Below are 16,505 nucleotides of genomic sequence, written 5' to 3'. Positions count from 1 at the left end.
AATATTCTGAAGGCCCAGTATATAGCGTTTAGCTTGAGAAAAATGTGATGCAATATGATTCTTTATCCAGTGAGGAATCTGTATAGGTATTACAGTTCACTGTAGTTGGATTTTATCTGTATTTCAAATCAAACCTTGCCTTTTGAGACCCATTTTAGCTTCCTGTTGGATCATTACAGAGAGCAGGCAATTCTGTTTCACTTATAACTTGTTTTCATATTTTGATTTTGCAGCTTAAAATTTAAAATAATTTAAAGTAGTTATAAGATTTTTTATCAACACAAAAAGCCCTTCTAATTCTGACTGAATTAATATTTAAGTTTAGGTTTTATCAACATAGGTGGATTAAAATGTTCACCATAGTCCCAACCAAATAATGAAAACAAATTTTATTAACAGACAACAGAATATGTGTTTCTGCTCTTTATGCTTTTTTCATTGCTTTTATTTGTATTATAAAAATACGTTATCTTCCTTACCTCTCTTATTGTTTCATGTTACACAATGTCTAATATTTTGTATGTTTAATCTTTGTGGCTATGTTTTAACTTATAGGTCATACTCTAAATCTTGGTAGTAATGCATCTTTAAGAAACATTTACTTAGAATTCTTCAATGAGAAAATACTTGAAATAAAAACTTTTGAGCTAGAAAGAAAAGACCTTCAAAATTTAATTTTTTTGGTTATAATATTTTTTGTTTTTCCATAAGTTATTGGGGTACAGGTGGTATTTGGTTACATGAGCAAGTTCTTTAATGATGATTTGTGAAATTTTGGTGCATCCATCACTTGAGCATTATACATTGCACCATATTTGTAGTGTTTTATCCCTTACCTCCCTCCCATTCTCCCCGAACCAAGTGCCAAAAGTCCATTATATCATTCTTATGCCTTTGTGTCCTCATGGCTTAGCTCCCACGTAACGGTGAGAACATATGATGTTTGGTTTTCCATTCCTGAGTTACTTCACTTAGAATAATAGTCTCCAATCTCATTTAGGTCACTGCAAATGTGTTAATTCATTCTTTTTTATGGCTGCATAGTATTCTATCATAGTTTCTTTATCCATTCGTTGATTGATGGGCATTTGGGTTGGTTCCACAATTTTGCAATTGTGAATTGTGCTACTATAAGCATGCGTGTGCAAATATCTTTTTCAAATAATGACTTCCTTTTTTTTTTTGACCTTTATGTTCTTACTCATAAGTGGGAGTTGAACAATGAGAACACATGGATATGGAGGGGAACATCACACACTGGGGCCTGTTGCAGGGTGGGGGGTTAGGGGAGGGATAGCACTAGGAGAAATACCTAATGTAGATGATGGGTTGAAGGATGCAGCAACCACCATGGCACGTTTATACCTATGTAACAAACCTGCATGTTCTGCATATGCATCCCAGAACTTGAAGTATAACAAAATTTAATTTACTATTAAAATTCATTCATTATTTATAACTCCAAAAATATTATTTTTATAAAGTATAGATGGCTTTTTACATAGTTTTTAGATTCTAGTTAAGATCTAAAATACTTAAACAATATAGAACATACCCCATCAAAATGATGATAAAAAAGATGCCCATCTACCAGGGATGTTGTTGATAGCCAAACTCTCTATGATTGAGAATTTTAAACTGTACATAAGGACTCTTATTTTTGTAATTAATAAAAATTGTAAGTATGCTATCAAAGGCATGATTCAAAATTAATATATTTGAAAATATTAAGATTTTATAGCAACTTGGAATCAGTATCAAATTTATAATTAGGTATTATACTGGAAATTAGTTCCTTCTGTAATTTAGGTATACATTAAGATTATTAATTAATACATCAAAGTATAACTATGGCAAAATTCCCATTTTAAGCTTCTGTTTACTAATACCACATGAAAATTAAAATTTCTGAAGTAATACATTTCTTAGGCAAGAATCATGATTTTATTAACACAAGGTTTTTAATTGTAGAAAAATCTAAATATTCCTTACCTGAGTTGGATTCTCCCATTTTTTCAAAAAGTCTTCTTTGGCTTTGGCTAGAAACTCTTTCACTGAAAATATACATATAAAAACAAATTTATCTTGTAAGAATATTTACAATATATATAAGAATATTTATATTGCATATATTTTCTTGCTTAAAAAAGACATGTCATCTATTGTGATAAAATGTATATTTATCACGATGATACATTAAAGACTATTTAGTATCTCTAAGAACCTTCTCAAATCTCTAAGATTCTCTAATATTGTTCTATAAGGAAACCACTTTGATAATTTCAAATGTCATAACAAAAATTCTGTTCCTGAAAACATAGCAGAAAGTAATGTAAGAAAGTCAGAAATTAATTTAGGACAAAATAGTGACATAAAAACGCCATCAGTGATATTAATAGAGCCTTTAGATACAAGAATTTAAAACATCTGGAGAACATTAACCTACTGATTTGTGGAATTTCAAAAATAGTTGATTTTGATAAAGAGTTGTTTTCAGGTGTAAGGATTTATGTTATGTATTAGATTTGTATTCTCTTTACTAACGGCAAAGGGAAAAAATAAAAGCACAGACTAGCACATAAAGGACACCAACAAAGACTTAAAAACAGAACAAAACATCAACAACAAAAAATCCAGTTTAACAATCTTATTCTAAATTTGCAGCATAAACTAAATGTCTGAATACTCAATTTAAAATGTAAACTAAAGTAAAGCAATTCAAAACCAAATGTTTATATATTGATTAATAATGTACATATAAAATAGCCACATTATTTTACAGAGCTATGGTTTGAAGTTTTAAATTTGTAAATTAAATGATGAACCAGTTAAAAGTTTCCCCATTTTCAAAAGCTATCTTAGAAAACTTCAGATGTTTAAAAACAAATAGGAAAAATATTCCAAAGAGATAAAATAGCATTAACAAAATGTATTGTTGTTCATATCTTTAGGTATAAGAATAAAACCTGACTATACTAGTGAAGGGCTCACAGATTCTTTAAGATTCCCAATGATACAGTAGTATTGAAGTGAGACAGGTACCTATTTTAAAACATACTTTATTTTTCCTCCTTTATAAATGTCATACCAATGTCATACCTTTGGGAAAACACCGTTACTAACCAAAAAGGCTTCTGGCATTTTAAATGTTTTGAGATTTCAAAATGATGATGACAGGCTCCAAGAGCAGACATTAGTTTTTAAGTAACATTAGAGTATGAATCTCTGAAGACATTATTTTAGTACTTTCTATAAAGTATCCTTTGTATTTTACTGTAAAATACTCTCAGAATGCCTATTTTAGAAAAACTGAGAAAAATAATTTTTAAACTAGAACTTTCCCATTGTAGGAAAATCTCATGCACTTAAACAATGAATCAAAGAATTTCACCTAATCATCCAAATATAATGTAATTCTTCCTGAGGGGTGGATTAAGGGTGGCAAATTTTTCTCTTTTCTTTTTATTACTTTTTTTTAAGACTGGATCTTGCTCTGTCACTCAGGCTGGAGTACAGTGGCATGATCACAGTCCACTATAGCCTAGACTACTAGGCTCAAGCAATCCTTCTGCCTCAGCCTCCTGAGTAGCTGGGACTACAGATGTGCATCACCATGCCTGGCTAATTTTCTTATTTTTTGTAGAGACGAGGGTCTCACTGTGCTGTTCAGGCTTGTACTGAACTTTTGAGCTCAAGTGAACTTTCTGGCTCAGCCTCCCAAAGTGCTAGGATTACAGGTGTGTCACTGTGCCCGGCCAAATTGTTATTTTTTCTTGGAATTTAGGATGGTTCAAGTCATCCTTGCTTCTAAAAATTAAAGTGCTAGTTACAAAAGAAAAAGAGTAGTTTTACAGGTAAGATTTTCTTTTTTTCACATGGAGCAGACATATCTGCACATGGCATTCACTTGGACATGATGGCTATAAATTAAATTAAAAACATAATTTATTGCAACATGCACTGTGGCATTTAAGAAAAAACAATTTGTGATTCCCAAAATATACCTCTTGTTTCTTCTGAAAAATATTTTTAGTTATCTTTTATTTATAGAACTTGCACATCGGCTGGGCGCGGTGGCTCAAGCCTGTAATCCCAGCACTTTGGGAGGCCGAGATGGGCGGATCACGAGGTCAGGAGATCGAGACCATCCTGGCTAACACGGTGAAACCCCGTCTCTACTAAAAACACAAAAAATGAGCCGGGCGTGGTGGCGGCGCCTGTGGTCCCAGCTACTCGGGAGGCTGAGGCAGGAGAATGGCGGGAACCCAGAGGCGGAGCTTGCAGTGAGCTGAGATCCGGCCACTGCACTCCAGCCTGGGCGACAAGCCGAGACTCCGTCTCAAAAAAAAAAAAAAAAAAAAAGAACTTGCACATCAAGTTGCAATATAAACTCTCCAGATGCCTACATAAGTATAAATAATTTAGAGACAAAGAAAAGAGTCAGGGAAGGTAAAAAAAAAAAAAAAAAAACAAACTTAACATCCTGTTTCAGTTTCTCCTGTCACTTTATGCTAAGTGGATCTGGAGTTAAGAAAAAAGTAACTGATCAAAGGAAGGACTGACAGTATTTGTCAAAGATGGTAAGTTGAAAAAAATTTCTTTTCCCTGCCTGGTGATAAGCTAAAAGAAAAATTTCAGGTATTATTTAGTTTTATTCACTAATAGAATATGCAATAAATTCTTTAAAATATTCTCTGTATTCATCAATGTTCCTGAGTTTACTGTCAAATAATACTGTAGAGAGTAAGTAAACGTTTTTATAAAGGTCTTATGTGAAAATTATCAGAAATGAGCATTAATTAAATATATTACATTTTGTGAATTACTTCAACATATAAAGGGATTGTCTTTTTGAGTACATTAAAGGATGGGCACTAAGTATGATGTTCTTAAATAGTTCCATGAGGAAAACCTGTTCCTGAAACATTTTTTCTCATATAACAATATTTACACATATGAAATCTCTAGTTTTTATGTGTACTATGTAGGTGCAAAGATGAACATAGTTAATCTTTGTAAAAATATAAGTTAATCAAAATACACATCTTTTAATAACAAATCTACCAAAAATAAAATATTTCACAATATATTGGATTATGTGTAACCCTAAAACAATAAGCAATCTAAAACCACGTGTATTTGCTTTGAATTTTATTACGTTTAGATATTGGTGGATGTAGCTTCTAAATGCTTTTCTTTTCTCTGGTAATTTAAATAATTTCTATCCACTGAAATAAAGTGTTGGCAGCTAATTAATAAAATAAGATGTGAGAGAGACAGCCAGATTCAAATACTGCTCTACATTCAACCCAGAATTTCCTATCAAGTATATAGTTTGAAGTTCTCAATTTTTTAGTTTACTTATTGTGTTCTAATACATAAGCCATATCTACATTTAACCATTTAAACTATTATGATGGTTTTGGAGCTTGGCACATCTGAGTTAGAATATTCACTCTAATACTTCTAACTGTGTGATCATAGGTACCTATCTCCAAAGCATCTAACAGTGATTAGTAACTCTTCTTAAGAAAAAAATACTTTGAAGAATGATTTTTCTGAAATACATTTTATTCTCTATTGGTAAATAATTGAACAAACTAGATGTTACAAAAAAGAGGACACACAAAAAATTTATTCCCAAAAGTATACATTTTCAATTATATATCTTTTCTGTTTGTATGATTTAAAGAGTCTATCACATTGCATTCTAAAGGAAATGAGCATACCAAAGGAATCTATATGTTCACCCAAGATTTGTTTGCAGGAACATTCACCCACATTCAAGAGATGAAAAAAAAAGAGAGACAATATTTATGCATTTTCACAAGTTCATAAAAACACAACTTAGTTCTTATCCCCCCTCAAATTTGTGAATGTATTTAGACATAGAATATAGTTTAAAAATCAGATTTTAAAGTTTATTTTAAACATTAGGAAAACTGACTGAAAATTCACGCACAGCATAACTTCATCCCATATAATTCAGATAATTCTACTATAAGAATGTTTCACTATTAACATTTAACAAATGTATTTATTAGTTTTTTTGGCTGCTGTGTAAGATAAACTAGGTTACTGCATATCATAAAAAGAGTATGTTATTAGTCATAGTATACCATTATCCAATTCTTGAGTATCATTCATATTTTGTATTAAGAGTTTATAAATCTTTCTTCTATTATTTATCTTTCTTTTACTTTATTACTCTTTATTAATCTTTCTTCTACTACCTTGTACATCTTTTACTGTTTCATGGTGCTATAATTATTCTTTCTAAAATAATCACACAAGAAATTGCAATATAAATCATGTATATAGATAAAACCCAACAAAACTAAACAAACTATTTCCTTCATCAATGAAAATATTTTATTAACTTGATATACTTAAAATGTATACTTTATAAGGAAAATAAAAACTTGCAAACAATAAATAAAAAATTTTAAAGGTAATATTTGTTTTATTAAAAAGTAATTGCCTACCAGATATTTCTGAAGAGGAGCAAGCTTGTGTCCAAAAAATAAATTAGACAATGATTAAATTATATGAATAACATATTAGCATGAAGTCACCAATACGCTTTTTTTCAGAATACCATATACAGAAATAAAATGTTAATGTAGAAATACAATTATTTGATTATCTGTATTCAAATAAGTTATCTTAAAATTAAAGAGTAAAGAAATAAAAATCAGTAACTACTGTTTAGTGCCAAAATCAATAACCTTCTTATTTTCCTTAAAACAACTAACAAAAACTTTAAGTTCTCACAACAATAGTCCTCATAACAACAATATTAAAAAGCAAGTATTGACATACATATCCTGTAACTATTGCAATACCATCTCTGGAGTTCTGTTATTCAGTCAAAATATACTGTAGGAAAGACATTATGCATTATAACACCTGGTTTCTTCCTTTTGAAAGACTTTAGTATTTTTCAGTCATTCCACTTCCTCAGTGCTGGTTTAACAATCCTTTCAAAATATTTATTGAGCACCATTTAGTGGTGTCAGATTCTGAGCTAGACTCTGAATACTACAAAGAATAAACATATTTCCACTGTTAAGGAAATGAGAAGCTTACATGAATCATCATAATGGAATGGGACAAAGACTACAACAAAGGCAATTATAAGGTGCTGTGAGAGCTGGGAGGGGGAAATTCTTGGACAGTAAGGTAAGGCATAATAGATGACACAGCATTTGTGCTGAATCTTGAAAGATAAAGAACTCCTCTGGCAGATAAAGTTGGGGAAAAAGACCTCCTAGGCTGAGGTGATCTTATATAAATGGCATGGAAGAAGAGCATGGTTTATCCAGGAAACAGCAACTGACTTGTAATAACTGTAGCATTGGGTACGTGTAAAACATCAGTGGGAGATGAAGTGCACAGGCAAGCAGGTGCCGAATCAGGGAGATATTTTTTGGCATAGTGATGTGCTTTTCAATGCATGGGTAAAAACAGGAGTAAACCGAGTTAGTTCACAGTTGCTAGATTCTATTTCTCCCTGGAAATAGAAGGCAAGATCTTTTGCTAAGGAAGAGGGGAATCAGATAAAATAATGAGGGATGATGAGAATTAGAGGTCTCAGTATGTTAGACCTTGATGGCTATTTATGTAGGGAATAAGGAACAGGGCTATTGAAAATTTTCTATTAGAGAAAGATAAAATATTAGGAACCACAAACAATAATGTGTTTTTAATAGTGTCATTTTTGTAATAACAGTTTAAAAATGTGTTACTGAGAAGATAATAATTCATGTTCCTTCTACTGTCTTTGTCATTATTTTCATCTCTCTCCTTTACCGTAATAAAAGCATTATTCTATTTAATAATTATTTAGTGTATGCCAGAAAGAACAAAACAGGATGGAAACTAAAGTAAGTTACCTATGCAAATACCAAGTTCTATCATTAAATAACAGAAGAGAACAATTTCTTCCAAAATCTTGCCAAAATCTCTGGAAAGTGTAAATCTAGGGGAATGCATTAGTCTGTCTTCTTCCACCCCTATTCAAACATCTACCTCTTTAGAGCTCTATTTGGTATTTCTAAAAATACTCTCCCCCTCCCCACATACATACACACTAAAAATATTTTCAGTAAACAGAACTATAAAAACTCACACAAAATATTCTAATTGCCACAAAATATCTCATAAAAATTTAGCTTATAATAATCAAAGTAACAGAATTATTCTGTAAAAAAAGGTTTTCCTACCAGATGCATCTGATGATTTGCGTGCTTGATCAAAAAGAATAAACAGAGATTAAATAACATATAAAATAACATACCTACAAGAAATTACCCATCTATACATGTTTGCTACTGTACTGCACATAGAAATAGAATGATATAACAATTGAATATACATACCAAATGTTTTATATAAGGATTACAAGAAATTCTTTGGATATCCTTTTTTTAAAACCAACCAAAACTTTTCTCTGGAGATGTGCTAATACATTATCATCTTCTATCCTTTGAAACTGAAGAATAATTGTGTTCACTTTGCTGAAGGGGCACTTTACTTGCCTCATCATATTAAACATACTGATTCAAACTAAATTCACTGTAACCTTAAAAATGATAGTGGGTATAAAAAACAACTTTAATACTTCAGTTGTAATTGTACAGTTTATTGGATTGGACTATGCCTACTTTTGATTTCTAAGATGATTAATTAGCCTTTCTATAAAGACTAAAGTCACATATATATGATTATTTGCAAGTTTAATAGGCAATGAAAGTTACACTTCCTATTACAATATTTATTTTACTCTTCTTTCCTCTCTGTGTTTTATTACTTGTTAATTTTTCATCAAGTCTTAGTACAAGGGAACAGCATAATTGACTCACTAAACTGTGAAAAATAAAAATTTTTATTATAGTTTTATATGGAAAAATATTAACTTTTAATGAGACATATATTTAAATAATCATTCTAATAGAAATACATTAACTTATTTGACTCACATCTACATGGATAGATGGATACACTATGAATTCACACAATGTATTCATTCACAACTAATCATATGTACATGCTTTCTCTCCCAACAGCTCTCCATCTGGGGATGTTGTGGATTTTGTAGGCCATCCATACCATGTTTGACTAGTGATGTTTCCTATATAATTTTGTAATGAAAACTCAAAGTAAATTTATAGTCATAAAACTAATGACCCAGGCAACCTCTGAAATGCTCCTTGAAGTATATTTTACTTCCTTAATTGTTCAATAAAGCTTTTTCCTGTAGGAGTATTATATCTACTACAATCATATGTCAAGGATTTTCCAGAAAGGCCTGAATTCAAATATTTTGTCTTGTTACCCGACAATATAGAGTTAAGAATGGATTCCTAGATGATAAGGAATGCACAGTATCAACTTTGGCAGTAACAAATGGCTCAATAAATGGTAGCATCAATTTATTGTTCCACCATATCCTTGATGCCCTATATCCACAACAAAATTTGTTAATGTTGGACTTTCCATTTTTTGCTAATCTAATGAGTATAAAAAATCATATCTTATTGTTAAAGATTAGGTAAATATCCCTTGGTAGAATTATATACTTTTTCCCTTAAAGGTCTTATTACACTTTTATTAGATTTATACCTAGGTTATTTAGCACTCTGGTTGCTATTGTAAAAGGTAGATTTTAAAAAATTACCTTTTTTGTTTGTTGCTGATGTATAGAACATAGCTGATGTTTATATATTGATTTTGTTTTTTATGTCTGGCAATCTTGCCAGACTCCTATCAATTCTGAAATCACATTGGTAGATTCACTGGAGTCTTCTATGTAACCAATCACAAATCATTTGTGAATAATGACAATTTGGCTCCGTCCATGTTTTTCTTGTTTTACTGCTCGGGTTATGACTAACAGTGCAATGATGTACAGAAAAAAATGGCAGTGGGCATCCTTTTCCTATTCCCAACTTCAGAGAAAATGTATCTAACTAATTTTCTTTTCCTATACTTGACTTGTAAAACTATCCTAGAATTCATAAACGAATTTAAGAGTGTTTTCTCTTTTTCAATGCACTGGAAAATTTCATACAAGATTGAAATTTTTGTTCTTTGAATGTTTCCTAAAACTTGTATGTAAAACTCTCCAGTCCTAATTTTGTTAAGTTCTGAATAAAGTTTCTGTGATTCAATTTTTAAAATAGGTATAGTTCTAATTAGTCCTTTAAAATATTTTTCCATAAACTAATCTTTGATTCTCATGTATCTTTATTTTCTATTCTACCCACTGATCTTTGCTCATGTCTTTATTAGTTTCTTTCTTGTTTTGATTAACCATGTGGCTTTTTAAACTTGTTTTCTTATATCATGAATGTCTTTCTTTTTCCTAATTTAAGCACTTAAAATTTAATTCTGTATCCACTTCGGCTGCACCCCACAAGTTCTGATACATAGTTACACCTTAAATTTACCAGTTAATTCTTTGGTAAGTTATTTAAAATTTTTAAATCTCCAAATGTATATATTTGTGTGATTTTTTAAAAGTTTTTTATTACTGATTGAACTTAATTACCTTGTGGTAATTAAGTAATTAAGAATTGATACACTGTAGCCTGTATATCAATTATTTGAAACTTGTTGAATACGTTTAGTCATATGATTAATTTTGTAAGTGTTCTACATATTCCTGTGTATTCTTGAATTACTGGGTAAGAATTCTCTATCTATATCTATAAAATTTCTCCTACATAGATCAATTTTGTTTTGTATATTTTAAGGCTCTGTTAGAATTATATACATTTTTTCCCTCATATTTATTTTTATGTCACTAATTTAATATAGTAGAGATATGTGATAATTTTACTATGTCTACTGACATTATTAGCAGGTTCTAATCCTGTTGTATCTAAATATCATTTGCAGTATGTGTGTAAGTGTGTGTGTGTGTGTGTGTGTGTCTATTTTTGTTTCTGGATTGTGAACACAAAGTTCAGTGGGGCTTTATCTGAGAGAAACCTGCAGGTCTTGGTCTGAGGATGTGTCCCAGTAAAGGGTTTTGTATTAGCTTCTGCCTGGTACAAAGTATATGTTACAAGCCTGCTACTCTTCTGGCAATGTATTTTATTGGTGGTTCCTAGACCACACAATTAATACAGATTAAAAACTGAAACGTGCTTGAGAGGAGGCAGTTGATTAAAAATTCTCAGGAGAGGCATCCTACACATGCACACACATCCCTCCCCTGCTCCCAGGAACCCAAGCCAAGAAACACAAGCTTCCTTATTTTCTCCTTTTGTCAGTGGAGAGGTTTTACTTTCTAATCTAAGCTTTCACTGAGGTTATGATCCTTGCAGGATCCCAGCTTTATAAAGGGTGCTAAGAAATCCTAAACTGCATACATTAAACAACCTGTCTTCCATCTCTGTGAGGCCATTTTAAACGAAAGCCCCACCAAGTCTAAAAATGTCCTCAGGGCAGTTGAAGTATGCTCCCCCTTACAGCTCCGGTTTTCATTTACCACTTCAATTTTTGCACTTTGGGAATTTATTTTAATTCTAATTAAATTAGAATTCACTTAAAGAGTAAATTCAGGTATTCATTTAAAAGGGCACTTGTTACAGTTTATTCAGCATTTCAAGGTGCTGTTGATCTTCAATAATTTCTGCCTGAAAAGATTTTTAAGTTATCTAGTCTCCAATTTTGGATTTCTTTCTTTATAGGACAAGCTTCATGTTCAGATTGTAAGATAAAAAGACACCAGAATGTTTATGGACTTCATTTTTTTTATGCTGGAAATTCCAAATACTCACCAGGATATATTTAGGTACTGGCATCTTTGTTAATCTTGTCAAAGCAAAATGAGGTCTTTCAATTTACAGATTGAGGTTTTTCTTCAACTAACAAGTTTTCCTGAATCATATTTTTTATTATTGCTTCTGTTCTATAAATTATTTCTGTTCTGTTCTGTTGGAATGCTATCCATTCAATTTGTAAAATGTCTTTTTATTTTCTTTTTAAATTTTTTGTCCTGCTTTTATTTAACATACTTTTCATCTTATAATTTTGATCTTGTCCATTTCCTCTACATTCTATTAGGGTCTATCTGGATAGATCTTCACATTATTAATTTACTTTTCTGCAGTGATTATTCTGCTTTTTACTGCCTCTAATGCAGCTTTATATTCTGAAAATGCCAGGTTTATTTTCTTATAACTTCTCCCTATCACATCATTATGCTTCTTTTCCATTCCTGCCTCTCAGCCAGTAATCTTTTCATTCTAGGTTCTTGTTATATCTTTGTTTCATGTCTTAGTTCACTAACTCCATACTCACTTAAAATTTTAAGAATTAACACAGATGGAATCTATAACTTTTTGTGTTATACTTTCCTGCACAAATATTTTCTAAATATAAGTTCATTCTCTACCTCTTGAAGACTGTGACTTTATCGTTTTATGGTGTATAACCTCTTTTATAGGTTCTGCATTGTTGCTTTTCTTGTTTATTCATTCATAAACAATTATAAGCTTTTCAAAACTTTACAAATGCCCCAAATAAGGTAAGTGTTTTTTCTTTGGCCCTTCTCACTTCCTATTTAGGTGCTGTTAGACTAAACTCTTCACATCATTTAGTGTACACATATTTACATTATCAGTTAAGTAATCCAGTGACCTTCATAAATGGGAATGTGGCCAGGACTACAGGATTCCTTGCTGGTAGTGATGCCTTCTACGTTAGGAAAGAGCCTTCTATATTTAAAGAGAGTCCACTTTTCAACTTGAAATGGCCTAATACATTCTTGGTTGTCCCACTATAGCTGTTTTAGAATGAAAGTAATGAGCAGTATTGGATCTTCCACTTATTTTCCTCATCCCTCCAAGTTAGTGAGGGTGAAACTATTGTTTATTTCTTTTCCATGAAGAAAAGCTACTCAAATTAAAACTGTTAATTAGACTTTGGAGTCTGATCATCAAAATCTTGTACATATTTGGGCAAATAACCATCTTTAATTTCAGAGATGATGTACTGCTTTCCCAATTTTCTTTTTCTTATAGGATTTTCAGTCAGAATCCAGAAAGGGAAATTAATGAAGTGTTGGTGGTATTCAAGTCTGTATGGTGTTGTAATTCATAGCAGATTCATGCCTTCTTTTTCAGAGATTTGCCCTCAACTACAGCTGGGCCAGGGTTCTCACCCAGGATTTTGATATAATGATGCTAGTTATATCAATAAGCACATAAACTAGGAAAGCACGTAAACTTTGAAACTTTCAGATGACTAAGCTCCACTTTGCACAAGCATCAGAGAAACCTATTCACTACACAGTGAGGATAATAAAGCAAATACAAGGAAAAAAGTAAAGACATCATGTGATCTCAGAGAGAAAAACTGAGAAAGGTACTATTATGATTCTAATCAGCTTTCCAAATCAATTCTCTTCTTTGGGACAGCTCAACTCTACTTTTGCCTTTGAGCTCCATGACATACTCTGCATCCCAATACCAGTACCTTCTTCTGCTTAAGCTTATTTGAGTAAGTTGCTACATCCTCTAAACAAAAGGGCCTTACAATAGTTTGACTGATTTCTAGAGAGGTTCCTTTAGTATTTCTTTATAGACCTTGTTTGCTTAACAAGAGCAAAAACTTCACAAAAAGGGTCTAAGAAAAACATTTAGAAAGTGAAGGCTCTTTTCACACTTATGACCAATTTTTTTAAATACTAGAAAGATAAAGGTACTGACTGGTACAACTTGGTTTCTTAAGCATTTTATATGACTTCATCCTACAAAGTTGATGAAGGAACAAGTAAATACTATGGTTACTGTATTTTTTGAACCAAAAAAATCAAAACCCACACTAATATTTTTCATTGGCAACGTAAGGAAAGTGTTCAAGTATGTAAAAATGAATTATATTTAGTTTATCATTAATTCTATAAGTATTTATTGGGTTCCTTGCTGTGTTTGGGGTACTGGGGTGACTACTAGAAACATACAATGAATAAGGCACTATCGTTGACCAGAGTTCAACATTTAGAGATTAGAAAGTGACACACAAATTTATAATTTCAATATAATACAATAATTGTTATAGTTTGTAAGTGTGCTTTGGGAGTACAGAGAAATCACCTAATTCTACAGGGTCAGTGTCGGAGATACTAACCGGTTCTCTGAATTTTTATGATAAAGACTATAAATATGGAAAGGTAGCAAGGAATTATATGTAATGTAGTATGGCTAGATCAAAACTTGTGAGAGAGATTTTGCAAATAAAACCAGAAAGGTAAGTCATTGATTGCATATGACCTAATAAGGAGTTTAACTTTTATTTTAAAGGCAATAGGGAATAATTGAAAGTTTTCACGTTAGGTTAAAAAATGGGCATATTTGCATTTTAAAACTTTCAGTGTGGAAAACGGCCTGGAAGATATAAAACTGGAAGCTGGGAGACCAGTGATGCAGTTATTGTAATAGGATTGAGAAGAGATCTAGAAGCCTTCCCAGAGTCAATAAGACTGGAGAATATTGAGTGATTTCTGATGTAGAATCAATAGAACTTAATGACTGAGTTCATGTCTGAGGGTAAGAAACAAGCTAGAAATGACCAAGGTTTCTGTTTTCACTTCCTGCATGGGCAGTGAGATCATTAACAGATATCAGAGTCAATGAAAATGGAACAGATTTAGGGATGATAAAAGAAAATCCACTTTTGAACTGAATGTTCAGGTAATGATTGAAACGTAGGCATGGATGAGATTTTTTGGAGAGAATGTAGCATCAAAAGAAGGCCAAAGATGGATTCTCAGAGAAAACCAACATTTAATTGGCAAAGGATAAAAGGAATAGCCTTATAACGAGAAAAGTACCACGTACACAAAAATACCACATGTGTAGTTATAGACTTAGATTAAAAGGCCTAGCACTTGCTTATTTTTACAAATAAAACCACACTTCACTTTTTATTTTCCACATTTTGAAATGGCTAGGGCATTTAACCATTTATGACATGATTAAAATCAGTTGAAATTGGGCAATCGCGACAAAGTCAGAATGCCTAGCTGTGATTACTATGATTACTGTGGTATAAAATGGCTAGAAGAGAAGGCCAGTATAATCAAATATATCAAATACTATCTATAATGCATAGCTTTTTAAAGAAAAATTAAGCAATAGTGAAGCAACAACATTTTTCTTCAGCTAAATCCAATCCATCCTGTTGTAAAACCACCAGAATACCATAGTGGTTACCTAAAGATTCTAGATTATATGCCAAATTTTCAAAGAGAAAATATACATTGATACATTGGCCTGATTCAAATAAAAATACGTATGATAACCAGGTATATTCAGTTTGATATCCATAGAAATCCTAAGGAATGCTATGTTGATTTTGTAATATTTGTTCAAATTTAGAAAAGCAGATCAGAAAGATCTATTTCAGTAACAGGAAAACAACAATCCAGTTAATTCTTAATATTTTGCATGTTAAAATGTCCCTTTAATACCTAGTATTATTCTATAAACAAATATATAACAATGTTTAAGCTATATTGTACTGCAGCAGGATAAAGAATGATTATTGGTTATAATGAGGTGATCTCCAGTTATGAAAGAAAAGGTTCATCAATTTTGAATTCTATCATTATACAGCAAAAATCCACCTTTCAGTTTCTAAATTCCAATTCCAAATCTTTTAAATGCAAATTATAAGACTGTTATGTTATCAGAGAAACCATATTCTCCTAAAAATATCTGAATCAAATGTTAACTTCCAAGCATCTTATTTTTCAGTTAAGCAAAAGATGCTAATGAATTATGCTCTAAGCAAATATTTTTCACTCTAACAACAGGATATCTATTTTTAGCTGCAGGTTTGGCTTGAAGTGACAGCTTTTACCCTGTGATAAACTGCAGTACATACTGTAGTATATTTTCTCAAAAAAACAGTTTTGGAAATATTTAGAAAAAATAAATCACATTACAATAAAAAAGAGACTAGTTGTCACAAGTGTACTTATTCTAAAAAACTATTTCCCCAAAAAACTGTTTATTAAACATTTTAACAAAACCTACAAAACCAAATACTCTAATTATTTCATCATTAAATCCTTATTTCTCAATAAATTTTAGGTAAAAACAACCAAGACATCAACAAAATTTTGGCAGCATCTTATTCTCAAGATTACTATTTTTAAAATCTAATAAAAACAATCTAACAAAAATTAGCATTAGGATGACAAAGCTAATCAAAGGAGAGTTAAACTAATTATCTTCAGGATCAGATACTAAAAGAAAATCCTCTCTTATGGTTAGTCTATTTACTAATTTATAACACAATTAATAACAGTGCCCAACAAATACAATAAATCGAACCATAAAGAAAATCAGAAACTGGTTATTGGTATTGATTATTAATAGTGACATTAATTGTTTACAGTTCTTACTGGTTTTTGAAGGCAATTTACTAAAATGCCTAAGTACAAAAGCATCACCGCAAAATATAATTCACAGTAGCTCTGGCTTCAT

General features: G+C 31.3%; 1 protein-coding gene across 12 annotated transcripts in view; it reads right to left on the bottom strand.

The window, feature by feature from the left end:
• Positions 1 to 16,505, bottom strand: part of PRKACB (protein kinase cAMP-activated catalytic subunit beta) — a 165,556-nt gene that overhangs the window by 50,876 nt on the left and 98,175 nt on the right. For 6 of the 12 annotated variants that reach the window (XM_025376506.1, XM_025376552.1, XM_025376468.1 and 3 more), the window contains exon 2: positions 1,993 to 2,054. In XM_025376506.1, the coding sequence (XP_025232291.1) occupies positions 1,993 to 2,054 (62 nt within the window). Of the gene's footprint in view, positions 1 to 1,992; positions 2,055 to 5,729; positions 5,739 to 6,485; positions 6,510 to 8,225; positions 8,250 to 16,505 lie in introns of all 12 variants that reach the window. The other 6 variants (XM_025376486.1, XM_025376492.1, XM_025376545.1 and 3 more) reach the window with 2 other exon arrangements.

This window comes from Theropithecus gelada, chromosome 1, assembly GCF_003255815.1.
Source record: "Theropithecus gelada isolate Dixy chromosome 1, Tgel_1.0, whole genome shotgun sequence".
In the NCBI taxonomy this organism is placed as follows: Eukaryota; Metazoa; Chordata; class Mammalia; order Primates; family Cercopithecidae; genus Theropithecus; species Theropithecus gelada.
The sequence above is the reverse complement of the archived record's forward strand: the minus strand, read 5'-3'. Positions and strand labels throughout refer to the sequence as shown.